Genomic DNA, 15,800 nt, shown 5'->3' with positions numbered 1-15,800 from the left:
GTGGACATCCCATCCCTCTTCTCCCCCCAACTCATCCCCCTTTCACTTATCCCCCATTTCTACCTGGCTTTTCAGGTGTGCACTGTAGACCTCTGGCACTGAGTTCAGACGACACTGTCTGGCCTCGATGAGGGGAGGATGATGAAGGGATGAGTGGGGTGACAGGTCTCTTCCTGGAAAGAGGGGGATGACCCCGTCAGCCATACCAACTGTATCTGACAAGCCGAGTTCAGACCAGAAATGTGGATTATCCCATGAGAGCTTCTTCCCCAAAGACATCCTTAATCAAAACCACATTTTTGTAACTTTATGTTCATATCTGTAAGATGTTGATGATAATATACTGACCTGACCTCTCTCTCTCTCCCCTCCCTCCCCCATCTCTCTCTTTCTCCCTCTAACCCACAGAGCCCTCTCTGTATTTCGGAGAACTAGATTACATTGTGGATGAGAGTTCAGGCTATGTGGAGGTCAGGGTCTGGAGGACTGGCACTGACCTCTCCAAGACGGCCACAGTGACCGTCCGCTCCAGGAAGAGTGACCCCGTCTCTGCTGAAGGTCAGAAGAAGAACGTGAATGTTAGATCTATTATTCCTATCCTCTTTGTGGTGTAGCGTTTCCAGAATACAGTGCCTTGCAAAAGTATTCATCCCCCCCCTAGCGTTTTTCCTATTTTGTTGCATTACAACCTGTAATTTAAATGTAATGTAATGGACATACACAAAATAGTCCAAATTGGTGAAATGAAATGAAAAAAAAATCTAAAAAAGAATATATACTGTATATTCACCCTCTTTGCTACGAAGCCCCTGAAGAAGATCTGGTGCAACCAATTACCTTCAGAAGTCACATGATTAGTTAAATAAAGGCCACCTGTGTACAATCTAAGTGTCACATGATCTCAGTAGATATACACCTGTTCTTAGTGGTGTTGCAGGCCCCAGAGTCTGTAGCACCACCAAGCAAGCATCACCATTAAGACCAAGGAGCTAACCAAACAGGTCAGGGATAAAGTCGTGGAGAAGTACAGATCAGGGTTGGGTTATAAAAAAATATCAGAAACTTTGAACATCCCACGGAGCACCATTAAATCCATTATTCAAAAATGGAAAGAATATGGCACCACAACAAACCTGCCAAGAGAAGGCCGTCCACCAAAACTCACGGACCAGGCAAGGTGTGCATTAATCAGAGAGGCAACAAAGAGACCAAAGATAACCCTGAAGGAGCTGCAAAGCTCCACAGCAGAGATTGGAGTATCTGTCCACTTCAAGCCGTACACTCCACAGAGCTGGGCTTTACGGAAGAGTGGCCAGAAAAAAGCCATTGCTTAAAGAAATGTCACGTTTTGGCCATCAAGGAAAACGCTATGTCTAGCGCAAACCCAACACCTCTCATAACCCAGAGAACACCATCCCCACAGTGAAGCATGGTGGTGGCAGCATCATGCTTTGGGAATGTTTTTCATCGACAGGGACTGGGAAACTGGTCAAAATTGAAGGAATGATGGATGGCGCTAAATACAGGGAAATTCTTGAGGGAAACCTGTTTCAGTCTTCCAGAGATTTGAGACTGGGACGGAGGTTCACCTTCCAGCAGGACGATGACCATAAGCATACTGCTAAAGCAACACTTGAGTGGTTTAAGGGGAAACATTGAAATGTCTTAGAATGGCCTAGTCAAAGCCCAGACCTCAATCCAATTGAGAATCTGTGGTATGACTTAAAGATTGCGGAACCCATGTAACTTGAAGGAGCTGGAGCAGTTTTGCCTTGAAGAATGGGCAAAATCCCAGTGGCTAGATGTGCCAAGCTTATCGAGACATACCCCAAGAGACTTGCAGCTGTAATTGCTGCAAAAGGTGGCTCTACAAAGTATTGACTTTGGGGGGGTGAATAGTTATGCGCACTCAAGTTTTCAGTTTTTTTGTCTTATTTCTTGTTTGTTTCATAATAAAACATATTTTGTATCTTCAAAGTGGTAGGCATGTTGTGTAAATCAAATTATACAACCCCCCCCCCAAAAAATCTATTTTAATTCTAGGTTGTAAGGCAACAAAATAGGAAAAATGGCAAGGGGGGTAAATTCTTTCGCAAGCCACTGTATGTGTCACAGTATTTACAATTCCCCTGGAGCCCCTCAATCTCTGTTTTCACATTATTCACAATCTCTCTATCAGTGTAATTACACAGAATTCCCAATCGTTCCTAATATTTCTCAAACAATCCGGTGTCATCTCTTTCTCTGTTATGGTAGTATTCCAATGCCCTTACTGGCTCTCTCTCCATAAAGATACATGTGTAATGTTCTATTTCTATGTTCCCCGTGTCCCCCTGCCAGCCGGCCTGGACTACGTGGGCATCAGCCGTAACCTGGACTTTGCCCCCGGGGTGACCATGCAGACATTCAGAGTGACCATCCTGGATGACCTGGGTCAGCCGGAGCTGGAGGGGCCGGAAACCTTTGACCTGGTGCTGAGGATGCCCATGAACGCTGTGCTGGGAGAGCCCAGCAAGACCATCATCACTATTAATGATACTGTTACTGACCGTGAGTTATACACACTCTGTAACACATACACACACATGTAGATATATAGCCCCCAGCAAGACCACCATCACTATTAATGATACTGTTACTGACCGTGAGTTATACACACTCTGTAACACATCCCCACACATGTAGATATATTGCCCCCAGCAAGGCCACCATCCCGGTTAATGATACTGTCACTGACCATGAATTATACAGACACACACACTTTTTCACACATTGTTTTAGTGTTAACATAAGCACTGTTTTAGCTCTAAAATAGCCACTGTTTTAGCACTAACATAACCACTGTTTTAGCGCTAACATAACCACTGTTTTAGCTCTAACATAACCACTGTTTTAGTGTTAACCACTGTTTTAGCTCTAACATAACCACTGTTTTAGTGTTAACCACTGTTTTAGCTCTAACATAACCACTGTTTTAGCGCTAACATAACCACTGTTTTAGCTGTAACATAACCACTGTTTTAGCGCTAACATAACCACTGTTTTAGCATTAACCACTGTTTTAGCTCTAACATAACCACTGTTTTAGTGTTAACCACTGTTTTAGCGCTAATATAACCACTGTTTTAGCACTCACATAACCACTGTTTTAGCGCTAACATAACCACTGTTTTAGCGCTAACATAACCACTGTTTTAGCTCTAACATAACCACTGTTTTAGCACTAGCATAACCACTGTTTTAGCTCTAACATAACCACTGTTTTAGCTCTAACATAACCACTGTTTTAGCACTAACATAACCACTGTTTTAGCACTAACATAACCACTGTTTTAGCACTAACATAACCACTGTTTTAGCGCTAACATAACCACTGTTTTAGCGCTAACATAACCACTGTTTTAGCTCTAACATAACCACTGTTTTAGCACTAGCATAACCACTTTTTTAGCTCTAACATAACCACTGTTTTAGCACTAGCATAACCACTTTTTTAGCTCTAACATAACCACTGTTTTAGCACTAGCATAACCACTTTTTTAGCTCTAACATAACCACTGTTTTAGCATTAACCACTGTTTTAGCGCTAACATAACCACTGTTTTAGCTTTTCTCTTTGTATGAATTGTTTGTGTTTTGTTATCCATATAAAAGTAGCTTTGAGATGATTGTCTAAGGCACATTTAGTCGGTGAGCAATGAGAAATTAAACAAAAAATTAAACTAACTTCCTATGCAGAAGCCATGAAAAGAATATTGAGCTACTAGAAAACCACAGTACTGATAAGTAGTATTCTGTTCTCTTCAGAGCCTAATTCAAATCTACTTATCATTCCAGTGCCCAAGGTTCAGTTCAAGGATGCTGCCTATAAGGTGGATGAGGCGGACGGGGAGATGAAGGCTGTAGTGTATCGTAGTGGAGACATCAGTCACAGGTCTACGGTGCGCTGCTACACCCGCCAGGGCTCTGCCCAGGTCATGATGGATTATGATGAGAGGCCCAACACGGATGGGTCACTCATCACCTTCTTCCCAGGTAACCCCGGTCTCTCTCTCTTTCTGTTTCTCTCTCTCTCCATCTCCCTCCCTTTCTCTGTCTCTCCCTTCCTCCCTCTTCTCCTCTCTCTTTCGCTCTCCTTCTCATTTCCTCCCTCTTCACCCCTCTCTCTCTCTCCCCCTTCTCTTACTCTCTCTCTCCCTCTTCCTCCCTCCCTCCCACTCCCTATCTCTCTCTCTCCCTCTTCCTCCCTCCCTCTCACTCCCTCTCTCTCCTTCCCTAGCTCTACCCCTTCTCTTACTCTCTCTCTCCCTCTTCCTCCCTCTCACTCCCTATCTCTCTCTCTCCCTCTTCCTCCCTCCCTCTCACTCCCTCTCTCTCCCTCCTTCCCTAGCTCTACCCCTTCTCTCTCTCAATGTCTTTTTATATGCCAACCCCCCATATCCTCATATTTCTGTGTTAATTTCTGTGTTTAACGCTGTGTTCCCCCTGTCCGTCTGTCCCACAGGGGAGAGTGAGAAGGAGTGTGTGGTGAACCTGGTGGATGATAACCTATACGAGGAGGACGAGGAGTTCCGTCTGGTCCTGGGAACGCCCAAGAGCAAGTCACCCTTTGGAGCCTCCACAGGGGAACAGAGCGAGGCGATGGTCACCATTACTGACGAGAAAGACAGTAAGCTTTACCCAAGGAACACAGAGAGATATCTACCACACCGAACATGGTGCTACATTGTATCGATCTATCTAACAAAGTATTACAAATTAAATGCCAAAACACTCTGTTTAATGAATGATTTGATTCAGTCTCTAGAGAGTTAGAGTCAGTAGTTTGTTCTGTTTTGTATCAGGAGTCTAACCGGATTCTCTCTCCTCAGAGCCCGTCATTCGTTTCAGTGAGATAAAGTACAGTGTACGGGAGCCCCAGATCCAGGGGGAGACAGCCGTGGTGAAGATCCCTATCCTGAGGCTAGGAGACACCTCCAAGGTCTCCCTGGTCAGGGTCCACACCAAGGATGGGTCGGCCACCTCCGGAGAGGACTACAACCCGCTGTCGGAGGGTGAGTCCTACCATTAAGTTATTATATAGTTTAATCATGTAACACAGACATAACTAACCCTAACGTCCGGAGAGGACTACAACCTGCTGTCGGAGGGTGAGTCCTACCATTAAGTTATTATATAGTTTAATCATGTAACACAGACATAACTAACCCTAACGTCCAGAGAGGACTACAACCTGCTGTCGGAGGGTGAGTCCTACCATTAAGTTATTATATAGTTTAATAATGTAACACAGACATAACTAACCCTAACTTCCAGAGAGGACTACAACCTGCTGTCGGAGGGTGAGTCCTACCATTAAGTTATCATATAGTTTAATCATGTAACACAGACATAACTAACCCTAACGTCCGGAGAGGACTACAACCTGCTGTCGGAGGGTGAGTCCTACCATTAAGTTATCATATAATTTAATAATGTAACACAGACATAACTAACCCTAACGTCCGGAGAGGACTACAACCTGCTGTCGGAGGGTGAGTCCTACCATTAAGTTATCATATAATTTAATCATGTAACACAGACATAACTAACCCTAACGTCCGGAGAGGACTACAACCTGCTGTCGGAGGGTGAGTCCTACCATTAAGTTATTATATAGTTTAATAATGTAACACAGACATAACTAACCCTAACGTCCGGAGAGGACTACAACCTGCTGTCGGAGGGTGAGTCCTACCATGAAGTTATCATATAGTTTAATCATGTAACACAGACATAACTAACCCTAACGTCCGGAGAGGACTACAACCTGCTGTCGGAGGGTGAGTCCTACCATTAAGTTATCATATAGTTTAATCATGTAACACAGACATAACTAACCCTAACGTCCGGAGAGGACTACAACCTGCTGTCGGAGGGTGAGTCCTACCATTAAGTTATCATATAGTTTAATCATGTAACACAGACATAACTAACCCTAACGTCCGGAGAGGACTACAACCTGCTGTCGGAGGGTGAGTCCTACCATTAAGTTATCATATAGTTTAATCATGTAACACAGACATAACTAACCCTAACGTCCGGAGAGGACTACAACCTGCTGTCGGAGGGTGAGTCCACATACAGGAACTGTAGTCTATGTTCCATTATCCACTCTAACATCCTTCTTAGATTGTCCAAAACATTGCTTCATTCTAAGTGGGATGTTAATATGGGCGTTAGAACAGAACCATATGAGATTTGACACTTTAAAATGGATGTCAAAGAAAAAACAATGATTGCAAAGTTAAATAATCCATACGACTCTATGCACAAGGACGACTTTTAACAATGTCCACTGAACATTTGACAAAAACACATTTAGTTGAAGAAACAGCACATACCGTCATTCTGTTACCAAACTTTGCATCTGCACTGTTCTTCAAGTAAATTAGTTGTTATGTAACATTTTCAGTGTCAGTTGTTAAAAGTAGTCTTGTCAGAGAGTTGTATGGTTTGTTTAAGTTTGCAATGATATTTTTCTTGTTTGACAGACATTTTAAATTCTCAGCATTATTCTGTTACCGGAGAATATACAGCCATTGTTGTCATACTGTGTTGGGCACTGTCGTGTATAACCCATTCACACCAAAATCGATGTGATACATTTTTAACAGAGATCCTTATTAAGCTCTTGTTTAACCTTGTGTGTGTCTCTCAAGATGTGGAGTTCAAGGAGGGTGAGACAGAACACTTTGTGGAGGTGCAGATCCTGTATGATGGCCAGAGAGAGATGAGAGAAGCCTTTGTCGTCCACATGAAACCTGATGAGTACATGGTTGCAGAGATGCAGGTAAGACTGAGGGCATGGTCTCTCTCTCTCTCTCTCTCTCTCTCTCTCTCTCTCTCTCTCGCTCTCTCTCTCGCTCTCTCTCTCGCTCTCTCATCAGTTGACTGAGAATACATTCTCATTTACAGAAACAACCAGGGGAATAGTTACAGGGGGGATGAATGAGCCAATTGGAAACAGGGGATGATTAGGTGACTGTGAAGGTATGAGGGTCAGATTGGGAATTTAACCAGGACACCATGGGATCTTTAGTTACCACAGAGAGTCAGGACACCCGTTTAACGTCCCATCCGGAAGATGGCACCCTACACAGGGCAATGTCCCAATCACTGCCCTGGGGCATTGGGATCTTCTTAATTGTAGACCAGAGGAAAGAGTGCCTCCTACGGGCCCTACAACACCACTTCCAGCAGAATCTGGTCTCCCATCCAGGACCAACCGTGCTTAGCTTCAGAGGCAAGCCAGCAGTGAGATGCAGGGTGGTATGCTGCTGACACCCACCTAGATCACCCACCGAGACACACACACACCATATAAATACCCTCAGCGGGTCTCAAGGCATGCACACACACACTTGAACACACAAATAGCCAGGCAGCAGCTGCCACTGTCAGCATCCCCAGCACCCAAATCACCAGCTATTATAAAAAGACTTCCTGGTTGAGTCCATGCTATGAGAATGTCCCTCAAGTCAACCCACAGAGCAGTGTGCCCTACAAAACACAGCTATGTGGCATCCCAGACATGTACTGTACCATACCACTAACCTGACACAAATAATGCTAGAGGTGTACGCTCACTTTAACTCACTTTTCTCCTTTGGTATTACAAATATGCTGTTCTAAGGTGGACTCCACCTTCTCAAACGTCCAAGTTTACAATGTAGAACACCATAATGTGTACTACACCCACGGAATGGTGTTTTGAATCTCTCTCTCTCCCGTTCATCAGATGAGTAAGGCAATTGTGTACATCGAGGAGATGGACAGCGTGGCAGACGTCACCTTCCCGGCTGTGCCTACTGTGGTGTCCCTGCTAATGTACGATGACACGGCCCGCACCAGGGACAACCCTCACCCCTCTACTGGCTACCCCATCGTCTGTGTGACGGTGAGTGGTGGCCACTGGGCCTAGACACACACACACGCAGAATGCAACCCCCTAGACACACAGACACACACACAGACCTTATATCCAGGTGTTTAAACATGTAAAGCTAGCGACAAGGTCGGAATACTTTCATCCAGTCCAGAAAGCCGAGGCGTCAAACTGAAGGTCTTTGTGTTTCATGGTTTCAAAACCTGTTGTTTAAGTGGAAAATCAAAATGCTTTCTCCAGTTCTGACTAAATCCTAAACATGAGACCCTTTCACCGGCATAACAAATGTACACGTGTCTTCTCAAATACATATTACCGATATACCATTGCATATAGCCTCGTAAAGCACGGTTTACAAGACGACTGTGTATCGTCCTATTACATACCATAATACCACGTATCTGTGGCCCCTATTACATACCATAATACCACGTATCTGTGGCCCCTATTACATACCATAATACCACGTATCTGTGGCCCCTCCCTCACCTGCAGGCCTGCAACCCCAAATACCACGACTTTGACAAGACGGGCTCCATCTGCACGGCGGAGAGCATCAACGACACCCTGACCCAGTACCGCTGGCTGGTCAGCGCCCCCAGCGGGTCGGACGGGGTCACCTCGCCCCTGAGAGAGGTGGACACCAACACCTTCTTCACCAACACTAAGTCCATCACCCTGGACTCCATCTACTTCCAGGCTGGGTCGAGAGTCCAGTGTGCTGCCCGGGCGTTCAATACGAACGGGGATGCTGGTCTGGAGCTGTCCAGTCCCATCATGGTGGTCAGCAGGGAGGAGGGTGAGTGAAGACTGGGGGGTGAGGGGTGACTTCAGAGTTCAGTGGCATCAACCTTCATGACTGTTGATGACATCTGTTATATGTCCTTATTAGGACAGAGTTACGTAGGCCTTGCGATGGAGAGTTCAAGGATGATTGTCTATCCGACAATAATATGTCTGTGTAGGTCTGTGTCAACCACGTATCTCTGGCACGGTGGGAGCTGAGCCCTTCTCTGCTAAGATCCGCTACACCGGCCCTGACGACCCTGACTTCCCCAACCTCATCAAACTCACTGTCAACATGCCGCACATGGACGGTGAGTAACAGGCTCTGTCATGTCCTTACCTACTGGTCTAGAGTCAGTTTGATTGTTTAGCTAACGATCGATGACAATAGGACTGAGGTAGAAAGAACTGATTCAAGATCAGTTGTCAAGGGTAAAAAGTTACCAGGTCATTAAAAGATTTATTAATGTTGCAATGGATTGATGATGTATTGAAACCGTCTCTCTCTCACCCATCTTCTCCTCAGGCATGTTACCTGTCATCTCTACGCGGCCCCTGTCCAACTTCGAGCTGACCCTGTCTCCGGACGGCACGCGCGTGGGCAACCACCGCTGCTCTAACCTACTGGACTTCAACGAGATCCAGACAGGCCACGGCTTCATCACCGACGCCACCAAGAACCCTGAGATCATCGGCGAGACATCGCCCTACCAGTACAGCGCCGACATGCGCTCCACCAACAGCCTGAGATTCTACAGGAACCTGAATCTGGAGGCTTGTCTGTGGGAGTTTAATAGTTACTACGACATGTCCGAGCTGCTCACCACCTGTGGAGGTTCTATCGGGACGGATGGACAGGTACTGAGAGAGAGACACATACACATATGCACTGATGCAAACACACACAAACTGACACGCTGTTCTCTGTGTGCAGCTCTCGATTACTCAGTCTGCTGTCGTTGTTTTTTCAGTAATCTGTCAAGTTGAAAGTAGACATTTTGAAATTCCCTCTGTGTTAAATTCCCTTGGTGTTAAATTCCCTCTATGTTACCTTTCATGCTTGAATGCTCTGAAGTGTTCCTATCCTTCTGTTTTGTACTGTGGTATATGCTGATCCAGGTACAGTTGAAGGTGACCCTGACTATGTATCTCTGTGTTGCTCTTCCTCTAGGTGCTGAACCTGGTCCAGTCCTATGTGACTCTGCGCGTGCCTCTCTATGTGTCCTATGTCTTCCACTCCCCCGTCGCCGTGGGAGGATGGCAGCACTTTGACCTGCAGTCAGAGCTCAAGCTCACCTTTGTGTACGACACCGCCATCTTGTGGCAGGATGGAATCGGCAGCCCGCCGGAGGCTGAACTACAAGGTACAGCCAATTCGGCCCACTGTTGGCTATTTTAAGTACTACAGTGAGGTGGATGGCTTGCAGTATTACTCTGTTAATACCTGTATAATTAATAGTCTGCAGGCACATTTGATTAGAATCTCCGAGCTGACGAGGTGTAAAATCTGTCGATCTGCCCTTGAGCAAGGCACTTACCCCTAATTGCTCCTGTAAGTCACTCTGGATAAGAGTGTCTGCTAAATGACTAAAATGTAAATAGTGTCATATGCATTATTTCACCAGTAAATGACAGAGGTGGACAATAACCCTGGTTTGATGTAACTGTGTCCCTATAGGATCCATGTACCCCACCAGCATGAGGATCAACGAGGAGGGACGTCTGGTGGTCAACTTCAAGACTGAGGCCCGCTTCAGGGGACAGTTTGTCATGTCCCACCCAGGTATTACGCACGCACCCCGATAGGGTGATTGTAAAGCTTTCTCTCCTATTATGTTGCACTATTACCCAGATCCTGTACCGCTATTAGAATGGAACCGTCTAAGGGGTTGTTCTGCCAAATGTCAACATGACATTACCCTTTACCCTTTTCAGTAAGAATAAAACTACTGTCAACAATGTAAAATGTGTATACCTTACAAGGAGGTGTGTTCAGTACAACGCCAGTCTTAAGAGGTTGTGTTCATGTATGCCCTTTGTCAGACACATCAAGCAAAGAAACGCTCAACAGAAGTGTACGTGTGAGACTAAAGAGAGGATTGACTGTGTGTTTCCAGGAACCACTCTGTCGTCCATGGTGATGTGTGCTGACCTCTCTGGCCTGACCTTCACCCTGGCCCTGATCAGGACTGAGCCCACCTACAACCAGCCCATGCAGCAGTGGAGCTTCGTCTCTGACTTCGCTGTGAGCTGCCATCTTGATCATTGTCTGTATTAGAGGTAGACTCAGCGATATGACGTGGCCACGAGCTGCACCGTAGATATTGCGATGAGCGAGAGACAAGACTTCACTGTCACACACAGTATCTGCGTGTGTGCACCGGTTTAATTCACGCTGTCAGAGCGTGGTAGATGCAGGACCAAAACAGCACAGCGCTCTTAGTTGTTGAGGAAATGGACCCACTATGCTGTTTACTTTGTGTACCTACGTCATATCGCTGAGTCTACCTTTAACTTTGTATTCTTAGTGTTTGTGCTGAAGCCAACTGGTAGACGGTAATGACAGAAGACTAGGGTTAGCTTTAGCAGCACGTACAGTATGCATACCAGACCAGCAGTAACTACCTTAAATGGTTGGTGTGTTTTAAAGTTGTTTTAATGATGTTGTCATGTTGTTGTCTGTAGGTGCGGGACTACTCTGGCACGTACACAGTGAAGATGATCCCCTGCAGTGCCTCTCCCAATGGGGAGTTCAGCATTCCCCCTGTGTGTCACCCACGAGAACCCCTCACCTTCCACATGGACATCCGCTTCCAGCAGGTCACCACCACCACTGCATACCCACAGTCTCTGGCAGACTAGCATACCCAAGACGCTAGAATCAAGAGGAAACTTTGTCATTCACCAATGCTGATTTGTCTTGGTGTTGTCTGAGGCTAAAAACAAGTAGTAGCAGATACTTGTTGATTAAATGCATTGAACCAATCGTATAAATCTTATCAACTCTCCTGTGTTTGACCTTTGCCCTCTGACCACCCCAGGTGAGTGACCCGGTGGCGGCTGAGTTCAGTCTGAACACCCAGATGTTCCTGCTGTCCAAAAGGGAGCTGTGGCTGTCAGACGGATCCATGGGCTTCGGAGAGAGCACCGACACAGCCTTCTCAGAGGGTACTGGACTACTACTGACCCCTAGTGGACACTCTAGGAACCACTAGTCAACATATAGATAGATACACCACTAGTCAACATATAGATAGATACAACACTAGTCATCATATAGATAGATATATACAACACTAGTCAACATATATATAGATACAACACTGGTCATCATATAGATAGATATATACAACACTAGTCATCATATAGATAGATACACCACTAGTCAACATACATGCTCTTTAATGACATAGACTGACTTAGACTGATCAGGTGAAAGCTATGATCCCTTGTTGATGTCACTTGTTAAATCCACTTCAATCAGTGTAGATGAAGGAGAGGAGACCGGTTAAAGAAGGATTTTTAAGCATTGAGATAATTGATACACGGATTGTGGATGTGTGCCATTCAGAGGGTGAATGGGCAAGACAAAAGATTGAAGTGCCTTTGAACGGGGTATAGTAGTAGGTGCCAGGCGCACCGGTTTGTGTGTCAACAACTGCAACACTGCTGGGATTTTTCACGCTCAACAGTTTGTGCATCAAGAATGGTCCACCACCAAAAGGACATCCAGCCAACTTGACACAACTGTGGGAAGCATTGGAGTGAACATGGGCCAGCTTCCCTGTGGAACGATTTGGACACCTTGTAGAGTCCATGCCCCGACCAATTGAGGCTGTTCTGAGGGCAAAAGTCGGTGCAACTCAATATTAGAAAGGTGTTCCTAATGTTTTGTCCACTCAGTGTACATTATTAGCTGCTTATAGAACTCACACAGCTTTCTGTCTAACTGCTTTCTGAGTTTGAACGTAAAGATCATATTTAACAGTTTAATAACCATTTAATGAAGCTTTCAGTGCTTGTTGAAGTGTCACAGAGCATTGGGACACCACCCTCCTCTAATCTCTCCCTCCATCCCCCTCTCCAGGCTCCTCTATCTACGGCCGTGTGATGGTGGACCCAGTCCAGAACCTGGGTGACTCCTTCTCCTGCAGTATAGAGAAGGTGTTCCTGTGTACAGGAGCTGACGGTTACGTCCCCAAGTACAACCCCACCAACAAGGAGTATGGCTGCCTGGCCGACGCACCTTCACTGCTCTACAGATTCAAGATCCTGGTGCGTACGGCAATCACTTAACACATGATGCCTCCACTCAGGGGGAGATAACTCTGGAGTTTTGTTATGGTCACTTTGAATGCAGTTTGGTCAGTTTTGCTATATTTATTAATTCATTCACAAGTCATTTCTTGCTTCAACCATCTACAACCATTTGTGTTCTTGACATCTCAGTACAGGTGAGCCATGCTGGTGTTAGGCTGTTGACGTTTCAGTCATTTAGCAGACGATCTTATCCAGAGCGACTTACAGGAGCTATTATGGTTAAGTGCCTTGCTCAAGGGCACGTCGACAGATTTTTCACCTAGTCGGCCACCGTATTCGAACCAGTTACATTTTGATTACTGATCCAATTCTAACTGCTAAGCTACCTACCTCTAATCCATAGACATCCTATACAATATTTCTAAGTTAGGTTCTATCTGTAATGATTTCAGTGGTCTAACCTGTGTGTGTGTTTTCCTCCTCAGGACAAGGCTCAGCCAGAGACCCAGGCCACAGCGTTTGGAGATGTGTTGTTTGGTGCCACTCTGGCCCTGGACACTCCTGGAGGCCTGCCTCTGGTCAGGCAGCCTGGTTCAGACGGATTCGCCCTGTCCTCCTCGCCTCTCTTCCAGGTCAGCTGAAATGCGCACGCACCCCCCCCCCCCGCCCCCTAATCGTACCTAATATGGTCTGTAAACTGGATAACAATGGGAAAATAGTCCCTGTATGGTTGAATTAAATCTGGTTTCTGAAATCTGAGTTTGATTACTTGCACACAAAAACACACAAATTTTGTTTGAAATCACACACTGAAAGGTATAGGCCAAAGTCTTTATCACTAACCTCAAGCTCCACTGTGTCTGGATGTTCCAGGTGGCTGCAGGTCGGGAGTGGTTCATCCACACCATCTACACCGTCCGCTCCCGAGACAACGCCAACCGTGGCATCGGCAAGCGCAGCCTGGAGTACCACCACAGCCTGTCGTCCGTGGCCGACCCTCAGCCCGACCTCCACACCTCCTCCCTGGGTCGCTACCGTCGTGCTGCCCCCGTTCCGGACCTGGCCCAGGACATCGGCACCGACAACAATCGGGGAACCAACATCCAGCACATCGCTCTGGACCGCACGGACCGCCTGGTGGTGAGCCAGCGCCAGCCATGGGGTGGACGTGACCGGGCTGGGTCGGACCGCGACTCACCCTTCCTGGAGCGCCCCCTCCTGGAGAGCTCCGGCAGGGAGCCTGTGGACACCTCCACCCTGCCCACGCTGGTAGGCCTGGCCGGGTTGATCCTTCTCACCTGCCTGGTGGCCATGGTGGTTATTCTGCTGGTGCGGCGCAAGAGGAAGAACCAGAAGAAGAGCCAGTTCCCTCCCTACTCCACCTCGTCGTGCTCGGCCTACAGCGGGGGGAGTGGCAACAGCAGAGAGGGCATGATGGGTACTGGGAGCAGCAGCTTGGACAGCTCTGAGGTCTAGGCTCATGACTAGAGACAGCCCTCCTACCAACACCATCCCGTCCCCGTGGCCTTCTGATAAGACATTGACAGTTGTCAACAGTTCCACCCTCTACCACTGCGGTGCCGTCTAAAGGCTCTATCCAATCCTTACCGCTGAAGCGTTATAGACTGCGTGATAAAAATGCAAAGGTCATTTCCGATTGAGCCGACATTCAAGTTTACCGTGAATACAGTCTCCGCTAACTCGGGAACACTGGCTTTCAATTTCAATTGCGCTGTAACACTTGAACTTCAGCAATACGGATTGAATAGAGCCCTAAAACAGGGCTAACCCTGCCTTCTGCTAGCACTGAAGACAGCACAGCCAATTCTTGGGACAGTTGACGTCAGTTGATGTGTTGTGGGCCTATAACCAGAGTATGAATGCATGCATGGCTGGCCAAGCCTGGAGAGAAAGTCATGTGAGGATCCATGAACCCTCAATGAAGTGTTTTCACCCCTTTTCCTGTGGTACAACATGGGTTTTAGTCCCCCTCAACAACCCAATTGTCAGAACTCCATTCAGGTGTGCTTTAGTTCATGTGTCAAATATTAGGAGTCCCCGAGGGCTGATGTTGTGGAGAATACCCCTTCCAACTATGCTAACTGCCATAGATGAACATCCCAATTAAATCCTAAAACAGTAATGGCATCTCCAGAAGGTAAAAGCAACTAAACGTCCCCCTTGATAGTGCAGAGCAGCTTTGAGACTATTCTGTCCTGTTTTTCTTAAGAGAACTAGCCTATCATGTTGTTTTTGTTGTCGGTCGTTCAATCCGTGTCCACTAATATTTGTTTTTATGAGTGCGAGTTAGAGAGCCAAGTGGGTCGAATGTTGGGTTGTCGGTCCGGTCGAAGCTGGCTGTATCAAACGTGGTAAATGTGTGTATTTTCTAATATTGATTGATGCACTGCTATGCTTTACAAGGCCCTCGGTAGTCAGCAGGTGAGCCCACTGCAGCAGAGCACAGACATGGTGCTATTCAATGGGATTGTGACGTTGTCCATTTTAGTCATTCAAGTGCTTAAACTATTCATTCAGAATGTTTTTATACATTTTTGTTTCAGGTGAGGTTTAAAAAATGTAAAATCACATGTGTATATTATTAACTCTTATAAGTCTGTGTACATACCTGCATGTATAGGATGTTCAAAGTCAACACAGGACAATGCAAACAAGAAAAGGTATTAATTACTAAACCCTGGTGCAACTTGAAGAATATGTTAACCCCACATTTGATGTTGTTTCTCAACTGAAGTATGTGACTATCTTGATCTTATGCAAGTGACAGTATAAGTCAATAGGTGCCAACTAGTTAAGGTATAGAAAT

The 15,800-nt window shown here is 46.2% G+C and overlaps 1 protein-coding gene across 1 annotated transcript in view; it reads left to right on the top strand.

Moving 5' to 3' along the window:
* LOC110498645 (FRAS1-related extracellular matrix protein 2) overlaps window positions 1-15,545 on the top strand; it is a 51,720-nt gene extending 36,175 nt beyond the window's left edge. The window contains exons 7-24 of the mRNA XM_036954239.1: window positions 409-558; window positions 2,341-2,550; window positions 3,838-4,035; window positions 4,505-4,669; window positions 4,872-5,054; window positions 6,702-6,832; window positions 7,781-7,939; window positions 8,423-8,726; window positions 8,893-9,024; window positions 9,240-9,571; window positions 9,885-10,077; window positions 10,392-10,496; window positions 10,831-10,958; window positions 11,399-11,533; window positions 11,755-11,881; window positions 12,801-12,988; window positions 13,459-13,605; window positions 13,847-15,545. Coding sequence (XP_036810134.1) covers window positions 409-558; window positions 2,341-2,550; window positions 3,838-4,035; window positions 4,505-4,669; window positions 4,872-5,054; window positions 6,702-6,832; window positions 7,781-7,939; window positions 8,423-8,726; window positions 8,893-9,024; window positions 9,240-9,571; window positions 9,885-10,077; window positions 10,392-10,496; window positions 10,831-10,958; window positions 11,399-11,533; window positions 11,755-11,881; window positions 12,801-12,988; window positions 13,459-13,605; window positions 13,847-14,449 — 3,590 coding nt within the window. The 3' untranslated portion in view covers window positions 14,450-15,545. The remainder of the gene's footprint in view (window positions 1-408; window positions 559-2,340; window positions 2,551-3,837; window positions 4,036-4,504; window positions 4,670-4,871; window positions 5,055-6,701; window positions 6,833-7,780; window positions 7,940-8,422; window positions 8,727-8,892; window positions 9,025-9,239; window positions 9,572-9,884; window positions 10,078-10,391; window positions 10,497-10,830; window positions 10,959-11,398; window positions 11,534-11,754; window positions 11,882-12,800; window positions 12,989-13,458; window positions 13,606-13,846) is intronic.
* The last annotated feature ends 255 nt before the right edge of the window (window positions 15,546-15,800 follow it).

Source organism: Oncorhynchus mykiss, chromosome 19 (assembly GCF_013265735.2).
Source record: "Oncorhynchus mykiss isolate Arlee chromosome 19, USDA_OmykA_1.1, whole genome shotgun sequence".
Taxonomy (NCBI): Eukaryota; Metazoa; Chordata; class Actinopteri; order Salmoniformes; family Salmonidae; genus Oncorhynchus; species Oncorhynchus mykiss.
Note: the sequence above shows the minus strand (reverse complement) of the source record. Positions and strands in the feature narration are given on the sequence as shown.